Here is a 15,555-nt window from a genome sequence, read left to right as displayed (position 1 = left end):
AAAGAAGGTCAGTATAATTATTCCCATATTGCAAGTGAAGAGCTGAGACTGTCTTAACTATACTGTATGGTGAATTTAGGAACATAAAAAAATCTGCCTTTATGTTTCAGTGATCAGACCTTTGGCCCATCAAGCTCAATATTGTCTGGCAGAAACTCTGCAGGGTTTCAGACTAGTGTCTCTCCCAGTCCTACCTGGAGATTCCTGATTTATAGTCTTTTAGCCATTACACTGCTGTTCATTGACTAAAGTTCGCCGAGATTGCAATATTCTATTTTGTTTTTCGAAAGATGGATAAAATATTTCTGATTCGACATAAATCTGATGCAGTTTCAGGAACTAGAGTCAGAATTCTAAAAACCTGGATAACTAGGAACCCTGGAACTGTTGTTTCAAGGGTGTAACTCCACTGGAAGATCTCCTTTAAAGGCCTGTCGGGAGTTTCCCATGGGCATCTCGTTGGCCACTGGATTAGAGGGCCATTGGCCTGATCCAGCGGGCTGCTATAATAATAATAATAATAATAATAATAATAATAATAATAATAATTTATTTATACCCCACCCATCTGGCTGAGTTTCCCCAGTCACTCTGGGCGGCTTCTAACAGAATATTAAAATACAATAATCTATTAAACATTAAAAGCTTCCCTAAACAGGGCTGCTTAGAGATGTCTTCTAAAAGTCTGGTAGTTGTTTTTCTCTTTGACATCTGGTGGGAGGGTGTTCCACAGGGCGGGTGCCACTACTGAGAAGGCCCTCTGCCTGGTTCTCTGTAACTTGGCTTCTTGCAGCGAGGGAGCTGCCAGAAGGTCCTCTGCGCTGGACCTCAGTGTCTGGGCAGAATGATGGGGGTGGAGACGCTCCTTCAGGTATACTGGACCGAGGCCGTTTCTTACTCTCTTAAATGTTTAGTGCATTGGGGGCCTGAGAGTCCACACAACCCTCTCAGCATTCCATGTGGCAGAGGAACAGAACTTGAAGAAGAGTTCATGGAGAGGGAAGTCTTAACAGGCATCAGTGGCTCCTGGAACTTCCCCATTCTGTCAAAAACCGTAGGCTTTTAGCTAGTTTTAAGATGCTTAGGAAATATCCCTCGCGATTCAGAATTGAAGTTTGTAATCGCCAGCATTATTTACAAAACATTTCCCTCCAAACCGGTACTTCGTTGGAGGCCTGGCCAATGTGGAATATTTTAACATGGGGAAGAGTGAAATGGCTTTCTTTGCTGAGTTCCTTTCAGGAAAGATTAGCTCTTTAATAACAAAGGAGCCTTGAGCTTTCTAGATGCCTCCGAAGCGTTTCAGGCCTTAATCAGCCAGTCTTTAAATAATGTGCCATTTTAGTATGTGTGGGATCATTGAAGTTAGAAAGGGAGGGGGGTAGAGAACTCGTTCTTTGAAATTTTATTTTAAGGTAAGAATTAGCGGAGAACAAAGCAAATGCCTGGATTATTAAGATGAATGAACAAGTGATATGCGCCAGGTTTCATGGAATCATAGACTCTTAGAGTTGGAAGGGACCCCCAGGGTCATCTAGTCCAACCCCCTGAAGTGCAGGAATCTCAGCTAAAGCATCCGTGACAGATGGCCATCCAACCTCTGTTTAAAAACCTCCAAGGAAGGAGAGTCCACCACTTCTCGTAGGAGTCTGTTCCACTGCTGAACAGCTCTTACTGTCAGAAAGCTTTTATGAATGTTCAGTCAGAATCTTCTTTATTGCAACTTGAAGTCATTTGTTTGAGTCCTACCCTCCAGACCAGGAGAAAACAAGCTTGTTCCATCTTCCATATTTGAAGATGGCTATCCTATCTCCTCCCAATCTCCTTTTCTCCAGGATAAACATACCCAGCTCCTTCAAGCGCTCCTCATAATGCTTGGTGGGGTGACGATGTTTCTGTTTTACTTAATATATGTAGGGTTTGGTGTCAGTGTTGTTTGTGTAGGTTCTGTTGTTCGCATGTGCTTCTTTGGTGGTGAGAGAGGTCGGGATTGGCGTAGGGTGTGATTGTTCATTTGTGGTTGGCTGTGGTGATCTTTGGTTTCCTGTGTGAGTGTGTCTGCAAATTTGATGAGCATCCCCTCAATTCCTTCATCCAAGTCATTTATAAAGACGTTGAACAACAACGGGCCCAGGACAGAACTCAGCGGCACCCCACTTGTCTCTTTTTTCCAGGATGACGGGGAACCATTAATGAATACTCTTTGGGTTTGGTCAGTCAACCAGCTAGCAATCCACCTAACAGTTACCTCGTTTAACCCACATTTTACCAGTTTTCTCGCGAGAATATCCTGGGGGACTTCGTCAAAAGCCTTACTGAAATCAAGATACACTATGTCCACAGCATTTCCCTGATCCACCAAGTTTGTAATTCCATCTAAAAAAAGAAATCAGATTGGTCTGGCATGACTTATTTTTGAGTCATCACAGTATCCTTTTCTAAATGCTCACAAGACCGACTGTAGAATTATCTGTTCTAGGACCTTCTCTGGTATCAATGTCAAGCTCACCGATCAATAATTACCTGGGTCTTCCTTTTTCATCTTTTTGAAGATGGGGACAACATTTGCCCACCTCCAGTCTGTAGGGACCTCACCTCTTCTCCAAGAATTCTCAAAGATAATAGACAAAGGCTGTGAAATTACACCCGCAAGCTCCTTTAGTACCCTTGGATGCAGCTCATCAGGCCCTGGAGATCTGAATTCATTTAAAGTAGCTAGGTGTTCCCTTACTACCTCTTTTCCTATCTTGGGCTTCAGCTCCCTCCTTACATCATTTATTCTGTTATCACCAGGTTGGGCATCATTTCCTTTGGGGTGAAGACAGAGGCAAAGTAGGTGTTGAGTAGTTCCGCCTTTTCTCTGTCACCCAATATCATTTCTCCGTTTTCCCCATGCAGAGAGGACCTACCACTTGCATGTTCTTCCTCTTACTTCGGACATAGCCGAAGAGAGGTGTTTTTAATTTCTTGATTTTTGAGAGGGGGCAAAATGTTGAAATAACACAAATAAATTCATTAAGGAATTTGCCAGGTTTTGAGACTCGGGAAATGGCAGTGGTTCATGACAGTCAAAATTTATGTATGAACTGAGAATTGTCTAACCTTTTGTTGGTGAACTTTATCATAGTTAGGAATTATTGTGCGAGCATATAGGGGAGGGCTTTATTTTTTAAAGACACACTCTCTCTCTCTCTCTCCATATAGAGAGAGCGTTGTAGACTTGTGCTGGATGAATCCACAGCATACATTTGAAGCACCTGGCTTCCCGCAGAGAACCCTGAGAAGTGTAGTTTACCCCTCACTGAGCTACAACTCCCAGCACCATTAGCAAACTGTGGTTCCCAAGATTCACTGTTGTGTGGGGGAGAACGTGTGTTAAATGTGCTTTACATGTATGATGTGGATGTGTCCTTGTAGAGTTACATCCATCTCTGGAGCGTTTGCATCTTTGCAAAGTGCCCCTCAAGTTAGTTTTATTCCTTGCCCCTCTTCCTCCTTCAGCTGACCTGAAGTAGCCTCAGGCCCAAACCGCATCTTACATGCCTAGGAGTGCATTGGCAGCCTGGCAGCCTTTCTCCTTGGCTAAGGAAAAGCTGTTTGCAGTGGATATGACTGTGGGCAGAGAAGGGGTGACGAAGGGGAACTGTGCCCAATATTTTCCCATTCCACCCACTGGCTTCCTGGATGTTGCTAGACCGCATCTCCCATCATCCCTGGCCATGTTCCAATCAACATCTGAAGGGCCACAGATCCCCCCCACCCCTAATTTAAAAGCATGTGGAAGAAAAGGCCAAACTGAAGGGCACTTTGACCTGGGGAAAGAGGTTGTGGGCTTTCTTAGTACATTTCTCTGCTCAAATGACAGCCCCTTCCAAAGCTGTATTCCTTAACAGCAACAGCAAACTGTCAGGTTATCGGTGCACAAATTTGCACGTCGTGTGTGCTTCCCCCCCGTTACACACGTGTGTTCGCCTTCCGTTTCAGCATAGATTGAGAGTTTACCATTTGCTGGGGGGAAATTGGAGCTGAAATCGAGCCTCCGTATTTGAAAGCATATACCTCTGGTTACTTACAATGCGATGGGCAAGCAACAGGATGGATATTGCTGCTGTGGCCTGCATACGAATTTCCAAGGGGTGTCTTGCTGATCGCTGCTGGAGACAGAATGATGGAATGGATTGATCTTAGATCCAGAAATGCAATTCTTATCCACCACACACACACCTCCCTAGGGTGGGGTGAATCAGCCCTTTCAAGGAATGTTTGTGTGTCTGTTTCTAATGTAAATCCAATATATTTCTCAGTTTGAACTCACATTTCCCCTAAAACTCCTCTTGAAATAACTTGTGTATTTTATTTATGTGTGCCATTGCTAGAAACACTTCATTCATCCTTCAGGGCCCCATTGGCCTAATTTGCATGCCATGGTAGCCAAGGCTAGGCAATTTGCTGCCCTCCAGATGTTGTGGGCTGCAGCTTGTCTTATGGCAAAGTTGAGGGGAGAGGGGAGGATACAGAAAATGAACCTCTAGTTAAAACTAAGGCTGCAATTCTCATCATTTGTTTTTTGGGAGTTTGTCCTACTGCAGTCCTATGCAACAACATTAGTCATTGCTGTAGCTCTGAAATATTGTATAATTCTCTACTTAATTACAATTCTAACAATGTTTCTCTTTTCCCATCTCTTCTTAGGTAACGGGTATAGTAGGCAGAGCAGATGTCTTGGCCTGTCTACTATTTCTTTTGGCTTTTCTCTCCTATAATAGGTATGACTCTTTTTGTTTCATGGGGTTCTTTAAAAAAAAATAACGTCCCACCTTTTTCCTCCCAAGGAGCTTGAAGTAGCTTGTGCACCCCTCCCCATTTAATCCGTCCAACAACCCTGTGAGGTAGGTTAGGCTGAGAGGCAGTGATTGGCCCAAGGTCACATATTGAGCTTCATGGATGGGGTTTGGGGAGGAGCAAGTTGGATCTGTTAAGGAAAGGGTCAAGCCATCCTGCTGCTTCTGTGCTCTGCATTATCCCCCTCCACTGAGCTGCTTTTCTTTAATTAAAACAAAGGAAGAGGGTGGGAAGCGCCTGCTTTTTCCAGAGATGTTACATGGTATGGTACCATTTTGGGCGTGTGGAAAACTGCCCTGTATCAGCGTCTGTGGAGTAGAGAGAGGAAAAACCCATTTAGAGTTTCTTAAGCACTGTGAAGAATGCACAGAGCTCTCTCACAGGCAGACTTCCCTCTTCATTCCAGCTGTGGGGGAAGACCTGTGCAAACATCCCTTTGCACATACAGAGCTTTCTGCCTCAGTGAATCTGGGAAGGCCATTGGGTCACTCAGGCGCCAGATGTGGCCTGGAATTCTAGCAGTGAGAGAGACAGGAAGCAGAGCCTGCTCCCAGGGGAAATGGTGGGACAACAACAACAACAACAACAACAACAACAAAAACCTCTCCTTGGAACTGTGCCTACAAATCACGGCACAGACAAAAGTGTGGATGAACTCTCAGCTAGGCTCCTCCTTTCCTTAAATTGTTTCCATTCCAACCAATCATTATAAGAACTGCTATTTAACTTTGTAAAGAATGGGTGCCTTCTTGGTTTCCCCATCCCACCCCTCTTCCCTCAGCATCCTTTTTCCCTTTTGCTCGTCGGCATGGAACTGTTGTGTTGAATCACACAACTCGCCTGAGACCCTTTAGTCTGTGGCTGAATTGGCTACATGATGAAATAACTAATAATCCCATTGAAGTGAAGGGTATTACATAGTTAAATAAATGAGTCCTGTAATTACTGCGAATGCTTCACAGAATCTCTGCTGTAAGCAACAAATCACAATTTGCATGCTCTTAAAACTATTTGTTTGCTGGCACTTAACAACAATGAAGACGAACGGCTTGCAGAGTGCTTCCTCCCCTTCAAAAGCTTTTTTACTTTTAACATCAAACACGATTGTGGTCAAGTTTCTAAATCTTTCCAGTGTATATAGAGAGACTCAGTGTCTTTGATGGGGATTCAGTTACTCTGTTAAAGTCTCAAGCAAAACGTGCATTGTCTTAAGAGTTTAGAGAAGCTGAGCTGAAATCGGATGGGGATGAGTTCACGGAACATTTTCACATCCTCTGAAAAGTGTCCCCACTTTCAACAATTGAGAGTAGCTTTAAAAGGGCTTCAAAGGGTCCTTCAGTAATGGTTTTGGTGGGCTCAAAATGTCATTCCAAGACCTTGGCAACTAGGCCAGTCTTCTGTTGATGGGAGCGTTCAGATGTACGTTTGGTTACCCTTTAAAAAAACTCTCGAGCACAACAGGTGAGCTATTTGTCTTCATAGTTTATAGAAATGAGCTGAAATCGGGTGTACATGTGAATGTGGCAGGAAGGCAGGGGGAGGGAGTGCAGGGACATGGGAAGTCGCTTTGTACTGAGTCAGACCCTTGGGCCCATCTAACTCAGTATTGTCTGCACTGACTAGCAGCAACTGTCGCATTTCAGGAAGGACAGCATGCAGAGCAGGTGCTCTCCTGCTGAGCTGTTGTTCCTTCCCTGACTTGGACTGCAGCTCAGTGGTAGCACATCTGCTTTGCCCCCCCCCCCCGATTTCCAGATTAGCCCAATGATGTCTCCTGTCTTCTGCAATTGGATTGTGGGAGTGGTGGTTCTATTACCACACTAGGGGTGCAACAGGACCAGGAATGTTTGCATGGTGTCCAAATAACCAGACAAAGCTCATTCTGTTGCTGCCTTGTGCTGGGAGCATAACAAGCAATAAAACTGCCTCTGTAGCACAGTACAAGAAGACAGGTAGCCATGTCTGGTTGTCTTGACAATGCAGGGAGGAGTTCCTTCACATTGAAGAAGGCTTGTTTCGTTTACCCTTTGCTGGTGATAACTAGGTCGTCAAATCCAATTGGCTACATAGCCCTTTGAATTGTGCTGTCATCTCCCTTCCTCACTACGTGATCCCCGATTTTGTCTTAACCCTTCCATCTCATGATGTCACCTGTATCGTTCCATCTATTTCCAGTGTTGAGCGGTGAGTGCTGATCCGCATGTAACCGGAGTAGTACCACCCATGTACAAGAAGGGTGGATTAGCAGGCCAGGGTCTGCAGAAACACAAAACACTATTAGAAACTCCCTCCCTGCCATGGAAGGGCCGTATCTCAGTGAAAGAGCATCTGCAGAATGCCCCAGGTTTAATCCTTGGCATCTCCAAATGGAGCTGAGAATTTCTCCAGCCTGAAACCCTAGAGAGCCGCTGCTAGTTATTGTAGAAAATACTAAGCTAGATGGACAAATGGTCTGACTTGGTAAAAGGCAACTTCCTATGTTGTTCCTGTGTTCTTGGGAAATCCCAAGGTAGCCTAATGAAGACTGAGCATATTTACTGAGTGCAGAATGTTGACTGACTAATGGAGGAGACGAAAGAATGGAGCAGAATATGCCTGGAATAGGGCTGCTATGGCTAAAATGCTGAACTGGGACGGTCTACTCTGCAACATTATGTTGATGGTCCCTTTTGTTTTGTACTAATAACTTAAATGTATAGGGTGGGATTCCCCTAACCAGCCCCAGCAGTGGAAGGATTTGCATAATGGGGGTCTCTCCCTATGCTCCCCTCCAAAAATGGTTCTGGTGGGGTTGGGAGAACCCCCAGAATAGCAGGCAGAGGAGGAGAGGGGGATTGCTCCATCTGGCAAGCTGCAATGCTTGTGCAAATGAAACTATTGGAAGAGTGCAGTATTAAATCCCATGCTTTGTTTCTGACCACCTCTAGATGTTCACATTGCTAACTCCATCCTAAATAGACCACAGAAGTTTCTATAAATGAAAGAAGCTGTTGCAAACTCTTATTGTCCTTTGTTCCAGGAAATGTCATTGGAATAAAGTTAGTGGCAGACAGTTTATATGCTATTCCTGTCAGGAAATGCTTCCACTGGGTGGGGGCTCGCTAAGGAAAGGCTATAGGGACACGCTAAATTTCTGATACGGAATTGAAAAGCCATGAATTTCTCTGAATGCAAATCGGGGCATCCTTCTATCCTTAACATCTCTATGATGAAAACCCCATAGACCTGCCAGTTCGGCATTTGTAGTGACAACCAATTTAGGTTAAGTATTTTTGTTGTTGTTCAGTCGTTCAGTCGTGTCCGACTCTTCGTGACCCCATGGACCAGAGCACGCCAGGCACGCCTATCCTTCACTGCCTCTCGCAGGTTAAGTATAGGAAGTGACAATAAAGATTATACTGGGACATAGAAATCTGCCTTATTAAATCAAGTCAGACAATTTGTCCCTCTTGCTCAGTATTGTCCCCTCTGAATTGACTGAAACTATTTAGGTTCTCAGGCAGAGATATCTCCCAGTACCTGTTCCCTGGTGCTTTTTAACTGAGGATGCCGTGGATTGAAGCCTTAAACCTGGACCCCGATGGCTGTGTTCTACCTCCACTGTTCTGAGTACCACTTGGGAGGGGAACTGCAGGTGGAGAGAGTCCTGTTGTGTTCAGGTCCTGATTTTGGGATCTGGTTGGTCGCTGCAAGAACAGGCTACTAAACGAGTTGGGCCAGTGGCCTGATGCTGTAGTGGCTCTTCTTACATTTTAATGACCGTTTCCCACATTAAATGGGGAGTGACTTTTGCGTGGTCGTGCGCAGCCCCCTTGGACCCCCAGAGCGGCTCCTGCCAGTTCGGGCTGGCGTCGCCTTCCCCAGGCTGGATACCTGTGGTCCCTCCTACCTCAGCCAGCGCCCAGTCCCACCTGGGGAAGGCGTTGCCAGGGGGATTGACCAGGTAAGGGGAGGGACCATCCAGCCCATACAATAGAAGGCGTAGCTTACCTGGGGAAATGGCAGTTGGGCTCCAGAGCTTCTCCCACCCTCCACTCCCTCAATTAACTCTTAATTTTTCAGGTTAACCTCTTCTCCACAGGTATGCAGGTGCTGCTATGTCAAGGCCGTTGTTGAAGGTCCGGAAAGGAATTTCCCTGCATTGGCAGGTTTCGCCTTTCCCGTAGCAAAACGTCACAACTTGGGCGGTTTCAGGCCTTGGGAGGAATCCTTTGGTCATCTTCCTAAATGGGGGGGCATGGGTCAGTGATCCCACGCCCCCAGTGCGGCTGCGATACCAGGGTTCCCGTTAAAGGGGTATAGGGGGAGGCATTGACCATATGCCGAGAGGTTTTCATTGCCCTCTCCCTCCAGCGACGGCGAACAGGGGCGGGTTCTCTGCTTGAACATATGTTCTCCAGAGCCAGCCCAATCCCCACACATTCTGGATAACCCTGAAGTTTCCCAGATCCCCAGCTGGGAGCTGGGAAGGATAAATGCCCAATGCCTGAGCCAAGGTCTCCCTACATCTGAATCTTAATAAAGTTGTGGCCAATTTTAATCCCATAGCACGTTGTTTTGTGTCATTATTCTGCTCAGGGGCCGTCTGGGGTTTGGGGGACTCCGCCTGTCCACGCAATGACCTTCTGCATGCAAAGCATGTGTTCCACCACTGAACTGTGGTGCCCATAGGTGTCCACAGGGGAGAGGGCAAAAGGGACATGGTCTCCTACTTCCCCTTGATGAACCATACTCTTTGGATCCCCCAAGTTTCTAACACTTGTGGGACATGAGGTGAGGCTAAATAGCCTTATTCATGCATTCAAATAACAAATGTAGTCATACTATGTGGGGGGGGGGGCGAGGAACTGCGCATACAAGCCGCCAACCCCCCCACTGCTCCTACTGGTTGTACTTTAACCTTAGGTCTGGGGAAGGTGATCAGTTCCCAAGAATGAATATCCCCCTGCTTCCTTTTTGGACCAAATACAGTTTGGAAGCTCAAGTGGCCTTAATTGTACCTGTATTTCAACAACAGGAAGGATTGGGCTGGAGAGCAATTCCTAGCTCACATGTACACAACTGTTTGGCGCCAAGGTATATCATGGGTAGGCACCAATTCATGGGCATCCATAGGAATTTTTTGGAGAGGGGGGCAAAGTAAAACACTGAAAAGGGAAACAGGCTAGTTTCTCACGAAAAATGGGATGAATAGTGCCTGTACAATGAGCAAGTGTAATTACACAACATGGCTATTGTGTAGTTGCATTTGCCCAATGTTTGATTGCATTTGCCCATATTCTTCCCACCTATTGTCTGTTGTTGATTGTATGCTCCTTGGGGGAGGGAAGACTTGTGCATGCTGTCTGTGTAACTCTATAAGGAACCATATGTTGTCGCTTCCTTTTACGATAACTCCCTTTTTTGCCCATTATTCTTTTTGCCTTATCGCTCTGCTTATTTAACAGAAGCACGTTGTTGTTTTTCAACTTTGCTGATGCAGACAGTCTTGTTTATTAACAGTGTACTAGGGAAGGTTTTTTTTTTATAACTTAAGGGAATGAAATCTGCTTAATGGACAAATAGGAAGCAAAATGCATTTGCTGTTTGTTTTTTTTTTTTGAAGTAATTTCTCCCATTTCCATTCTGCCTTGCAGGAGTGTGGATCAGCTTTATGTTGGGGAACATTTCCCCCCCACTGCCTCCCTCTCCTTTTTGCTGCTTAGTTTATTTCTTGGGACCTGTGCAATGCTGGTGAAGGAAACTGGGATCACCGTGTTTGGTGTTTGCCTGGTGTATGATGGCTTCTTGCTTTCTCAAAATAGACTCAGAATGTAAGTAAACATAACTTGCATGTTTAAATAGCCTTATTCACGCATTCAAATAACATATGTAGTCATACTATGTGGAGGGGCGGGGGGGGGGACTGTTCTGGCTATATCTATCTTGCATAGAAGCACACAGAATGTACCTGTTCATAAATACGTTCAGTACATGGGTGTCCACAGTGGGGTGACGTGGGGAAGTTGCGCCCGCTGCTGGATCAGCCAGAATTCCTAGATTCCCAGCTTTCATTTTTTTAAAAAACAGGAAGTTTCTAATATTTGTAAAACTTGAGATAATGAGGCAAGTGCTTCCACCAGTGCAGTGGGACGTCCCCCTTTCTCCCTCCATGTCCCTCCCCAGTTGGTTCTAGGGGATGTTGAGAAAACCCCTAGAACAACACAGGATGGGGGGGGGAGGATATAGACAAATGGTTAGTGTTGAACTGGGTCCAAATAAATTTGGGTTCAAATCCCCACTTAACCACACATAGTTACTGAGTCATCTTGGTCAGTCACTGTCTCACTGCCATACCTAGGTTGTTGTAAGAATAAAGGTTTTGGGTGGCTGGGGGGTGGTGGAAACCATTTATGCTGTCCCAAGCTACCTGGAGGAAAATATTAGCTAGTTTTCACAGTGTTTCCATTTGGACAGAACCATCCCTAAAAACCTTAGAACTTGGTTGTCTGATATGTATTTAGGACTGTTCAGTGAAAATATTTCTTTCCTTCAGCTGCTTTCCTAGATGGGCTCCCTGCATTGACAGATGCTAACCATTGTGTTTTATTGCTTCGATAACATTATATAGCTGCCACATCTGGATTGTAGAGCTTCCAGGAATTAGGCTGTGTGGCCCAGGTGTGGCACAACTTTATATCCGCGCTAACGTTATCCAGCACGAGTGCTGCAGTTTATCGTGCTCCGTATTTTATGTCTATACATCTTCCCTGGCGCTCTTTATTGAGATGGATTTCTCCATCCAAATAAAATAACCTAGTTACACTGATAACAACACTTAAGATCGATAATGGAAACAGCACCAGCATCTGCAACAGACATCAAGCCATTAGAGCAGCAGGAAATGTACAAACTACAGCGAATCATAAAGTATATAATTATATACATACACATTTGAAAATTTATATTAAAGTGAATTAAAGTTTGTTTGTTTTTTAAATGCTGGGTTGTGGTCAGCTAAGCTCTGCTCAGACCCACTGGAATTAATGGATACTTGTTAGTAGCACTGACATTGAACACAAGCCTGTTTTTATAGAACTGCCCATTATTTATCCCAGGTGTGGGGAATGTTCATGTACCGGTATTTGACCCCTTTCTGCGATTCATTTTCAGCCATAGAGAATGACTCAGAGGAGCACTCTTGTCACGCCGTCTGAGAAATGACATTGGGTGTGGGATCATCCTAACACCGCTTTTCACACAGGTGGAACCAAATAAATGCTGTAGGTAGCCCCCTCTTGGCGTACATGGAAACCTGCCTGTTAATAAAAAAAAGCTTTGATTCCTCTCTCAATTAGGAAAAACGGAGGGGTGCACCAGAAGATTCCTCGGCCTCCTTCAGCTTCCTTACATGCTTCGTTGCAGTTTCCGTCATCCAGCAGGGAAAACGGGAAGCACCGCGTGGCTCACAAGGGGACATGGAACTCCTGCCACCCGGCATCGCCTGAAGAACAGCAGCACAACGGCCTTTCTGTCTTGAGCAAAGTTGTGAGGGCTGTGCTAAGGTACTATATTCAAAAAAAATGTTTGGAACTTGGAAGTGCACCCAGCTGCTTTTATCAGAATAGCAGGTGAACATAGGTTTGTGTGAACCTGCCCCATACCATGCCTTTTGTTCATTTGGCCTAGACTTCGCCAGCCTGATGTTGGTGGACTCCCAACTCTCCTCATCCCCAGGCAGGATGAACTCTCCTCATCCTCATGGCCCAATGGTTTGGGGAGGGATGAATCTTGCCAACTTTGCTTTCTCTCTGTTTCCCATTTTTCCAGTCTTAAGTTTAGCTCTCCTCACTTTTGCACCAGTTTACAATTTTGTTTAAAAGTCCGAATAAAAATTCATATACATTTTCTCGTGCATTTAATCTAAAATGCACATTTTTGAATAGTATTTTGCCTAACGCACACATTTTTGCAAGCGATATAATGCGTTTTCGTACCAATGTGGGAAATTTTGTGTGCGCTTACCCCTAATAATATGCTTTTTGTGCACATTTATTGTTTTGGAAACTGCAATGCAAAATTTGAAGAGATGCAGATTATGAAGGTGAGCTGCATTTTGGTTCGTGTGTTGGTTTGAGAAGTGCCAATTAAATTGGCATTAAAATGTGACCCAGACTGATTTGTCCCCCATCTTTAATCAGGGATGAAGGGAGTCTCAAGGGTGCCTGGTTGGAGAAACCTGCTCTTAGGTCATTCGGGTCTATTCTGACTGGCAGTGGCTGTCTAGGGTCATAGGCAGAGGTCTCTCCCATTGCCTCCTACCTAAGCCTTGGTACCTGGAGATGCCAGGCAAGGGTTCTACCACTGAATTGTGGCTCTCCTACGCGGCATAACTTAGTCTCCTTTCTCCCCTCTGTTTTGCAGGGGAGCCAACATGTCCCAGTGCAGTTTCACCAGCATACCTAGCTTTCAAGTGAATGTGGTATTTTGGGTGAGGACCATTTAGCAGGTTGCGCTTTAAGGGTAGCGCAACTGGTTCATCCGCACTGGGTGCCGTGCTGCAGGGGGTGCCACAACAATGCTGTAGAATGGAGGCAAGAGGCCAGGGGATGCCAAATTTTAGTGTCGCATAGGGCGCCTCTGAAATTTGAGAGCCCAAAGTCTGCCGCTGCACTTAGAGCCCTATCCTGCAGAGATGAGTGAAGCAACTTCCCCTGGGTTGTGTCACTAAAGGGCAGCTTTCAAATGCGAACAGGAAATAAGGGCTTTGTGTCACTTTTGTTTTTCTTAGCTCTCTTGGTGGAGCACAGCGTCCTTCTACTAAGGATTTATGTGTATTGCTTGCTAAGTTTCCTTACCCATCTGCTGGTAATGGAGTTGTGAATAAGTCTTATTAGCCATTATCCCTTTTTAATCCCTCCTTAATAGGGCACAGTGCTGTTAATTGGATATGCTTGTTTCCTGGTGTTGTGTTTCATTTGCCAGGTGATCTTTTCCTTGAAACGGTTGGACTTGTTGATTAGGGTAGTGACTACTGTGGTATAACTGTGGGGCCAAACCATGTGTGGAGAGTTTGGCTAAGCAGTCATGGCAAAATAAAGCAAGGGTTTGTGCTACAAGCCCTACAGATGCACTGATTTTACAGTGCATCTATAGCATGTCTCTCTACAACAGCCTTTCCCAGTCTGAAGTTTTGGCCCACAGCCCTTATCAGCCCCAGAGAGGCCAGGTGAATATCTTTTTTTACTCTGCCATACTTTTATATTTTATGTTTCAGTGCATTCAGATCTGGTTACAAATAGTTTCCCCATTTACTGGATTTTAGGCTGTTGGTGTGTTTTTTTTTGGTTAATTTTTATTATGGTCACTTTTTAGGCTTCTTTTTGGTACTGTCTTACATTGCGCTGTGTGTTTTTATATCATTTTTGTATTGTGTTTGTTTTACTGATTGAATTGTATTTGATTTTTTTGTACATTGCCCACTGGTCTTTGGTTGCAGGGCGGTCCAGAAATGTATTCTTATTCTTATTCTCATTACAGACATAACGTACATTACAGACACAACATTTTCTTATGTCCATGTGTTGGCAAGCTAGTCATACAAAGGGGTTAGCAGTTGGGCTCTCGATATAATCTGATTTCAGCATTTGTTCTGAAAGAGTTTCTGCATCCAAGTGGTGCAGCTAATTTTGCTGATAAAACTTCTGCCCATGTAGTTCTGCTGTATGCTTATGCAAGATGTCAGCAATATCTGCTTCCTTGGGTCTTTGTGTTCTGGAGCAGTTAAGAAACAACTAGAAAAGTGTTAGGAACCATAATGCTCCAGGTGATCTATAATGTAGCTTTTGGCATTTACTCTAATGGTCCAATGCAAGTGTTTGTTTTTAATTACAAACTTGCTTGATTTTTTTTTAATTGCCAAACATAGTGTTGTCTTCCAAAGAGAAATATATGCACATATGTTAAGACTTTTATGCAATCATCCACATGGCATCAAAACAAACTTGGAAAATCTTTTACATTTTCAGCTCACACCCGCAGGGTATACTTCAGTCTAAGGCGTTAAGATAATTTCTCCATAGTGGCTGCTGTGACTGAGACAGAATGGAGATTACTGTACTATTGTTAATAAACAATATAAATTGAGACCATGCAGAGCCAAACCCAGCTTTCTTTGTTCATCCTCTTATCACACAACAAACATTCAAAAAATCCAAACCAGCAATAAACTAAAAACACACTGGCATTCTAAATATCTCAGTAGGCTTGTCTAAACAAAAATGTTTTTAGCAGCCCCCGAAAAGAATACAGTGAAGATGTCTGCCTGATATCAATAGGCAGGGAGTTCCAAAGTATTGATGGCACCACAATAATAGGTTGGTTTATTACAGGTATTATGTGGCACCTGTAACAGTGCCAGTTGTGCAGGATCAATCCCATCAGGAACTCCAGGCTTTGCCTAGCATGAGATTCTGTGTTCTGCTATGCAAGGGAGTATGGTTAGGTTATTAATGTCTACTCAGCATTTTTATAAAGGCTTTTAAACTTGGTTGAGCACCTTTTTGAAACATTTCCCTTTATATATATAAAAAGAAAACTATTCACCACCCTTTGAAAGACTGACAGCTTTATGGAGGACTGCTCATAGTTAAATGTTGTATGAAAGCATGGTTTTCTAATGAGAACTAAAATGGAAAGCCGGGTAGGTTTAACAACCATTTTGTGATTTTACAA

General features: G+C 44.4%; 1 protein-coding gene across 1 annotated transcript in view; it reads left to right on the top strand.

The window, feature by feature from the left end:
• The window catches only part of TMTC1 (transmembrane O-mannosyltransferase targeting cadherins 1), a 132,701-nt gene that overhangs the window by 12,273 nt on the left and 104,873 nt on the right, over positions 1-15,555 (top strand). Inside the window, 3 exon segments of the mRNA XM_033161599.1 lie at positions 4,693-4,766; positions 10,479-10,655; positions 12,180-12,386. Coding sequence (XP_033017490.1) covers positions 4,693-4,766; positions 10,479-10,655; positions 12,180-12,386 — 458 coding nt within the window.

This window comes from Lacerta agilis, chromosome 10 (genome assembly GCF_009819535.1).
Source record: "Lacerta agilis isolate rLacAgi1 chromosome 10, rLacAgi1.pri, whole genome shotgun sequence".
In the NCBI taxonomy this organism is placed as follows: domain Eukaryota; kingdom Metazoa; phylum Chordata; class Lepidosauria; order Squamata; family Lacertidae; genus Lacerta; species Lacerta agilis.
Note: the sequence above shows the minus strand (reverse complement) of the source record. Positions and strands in the feature narration are given on the sequence as shown.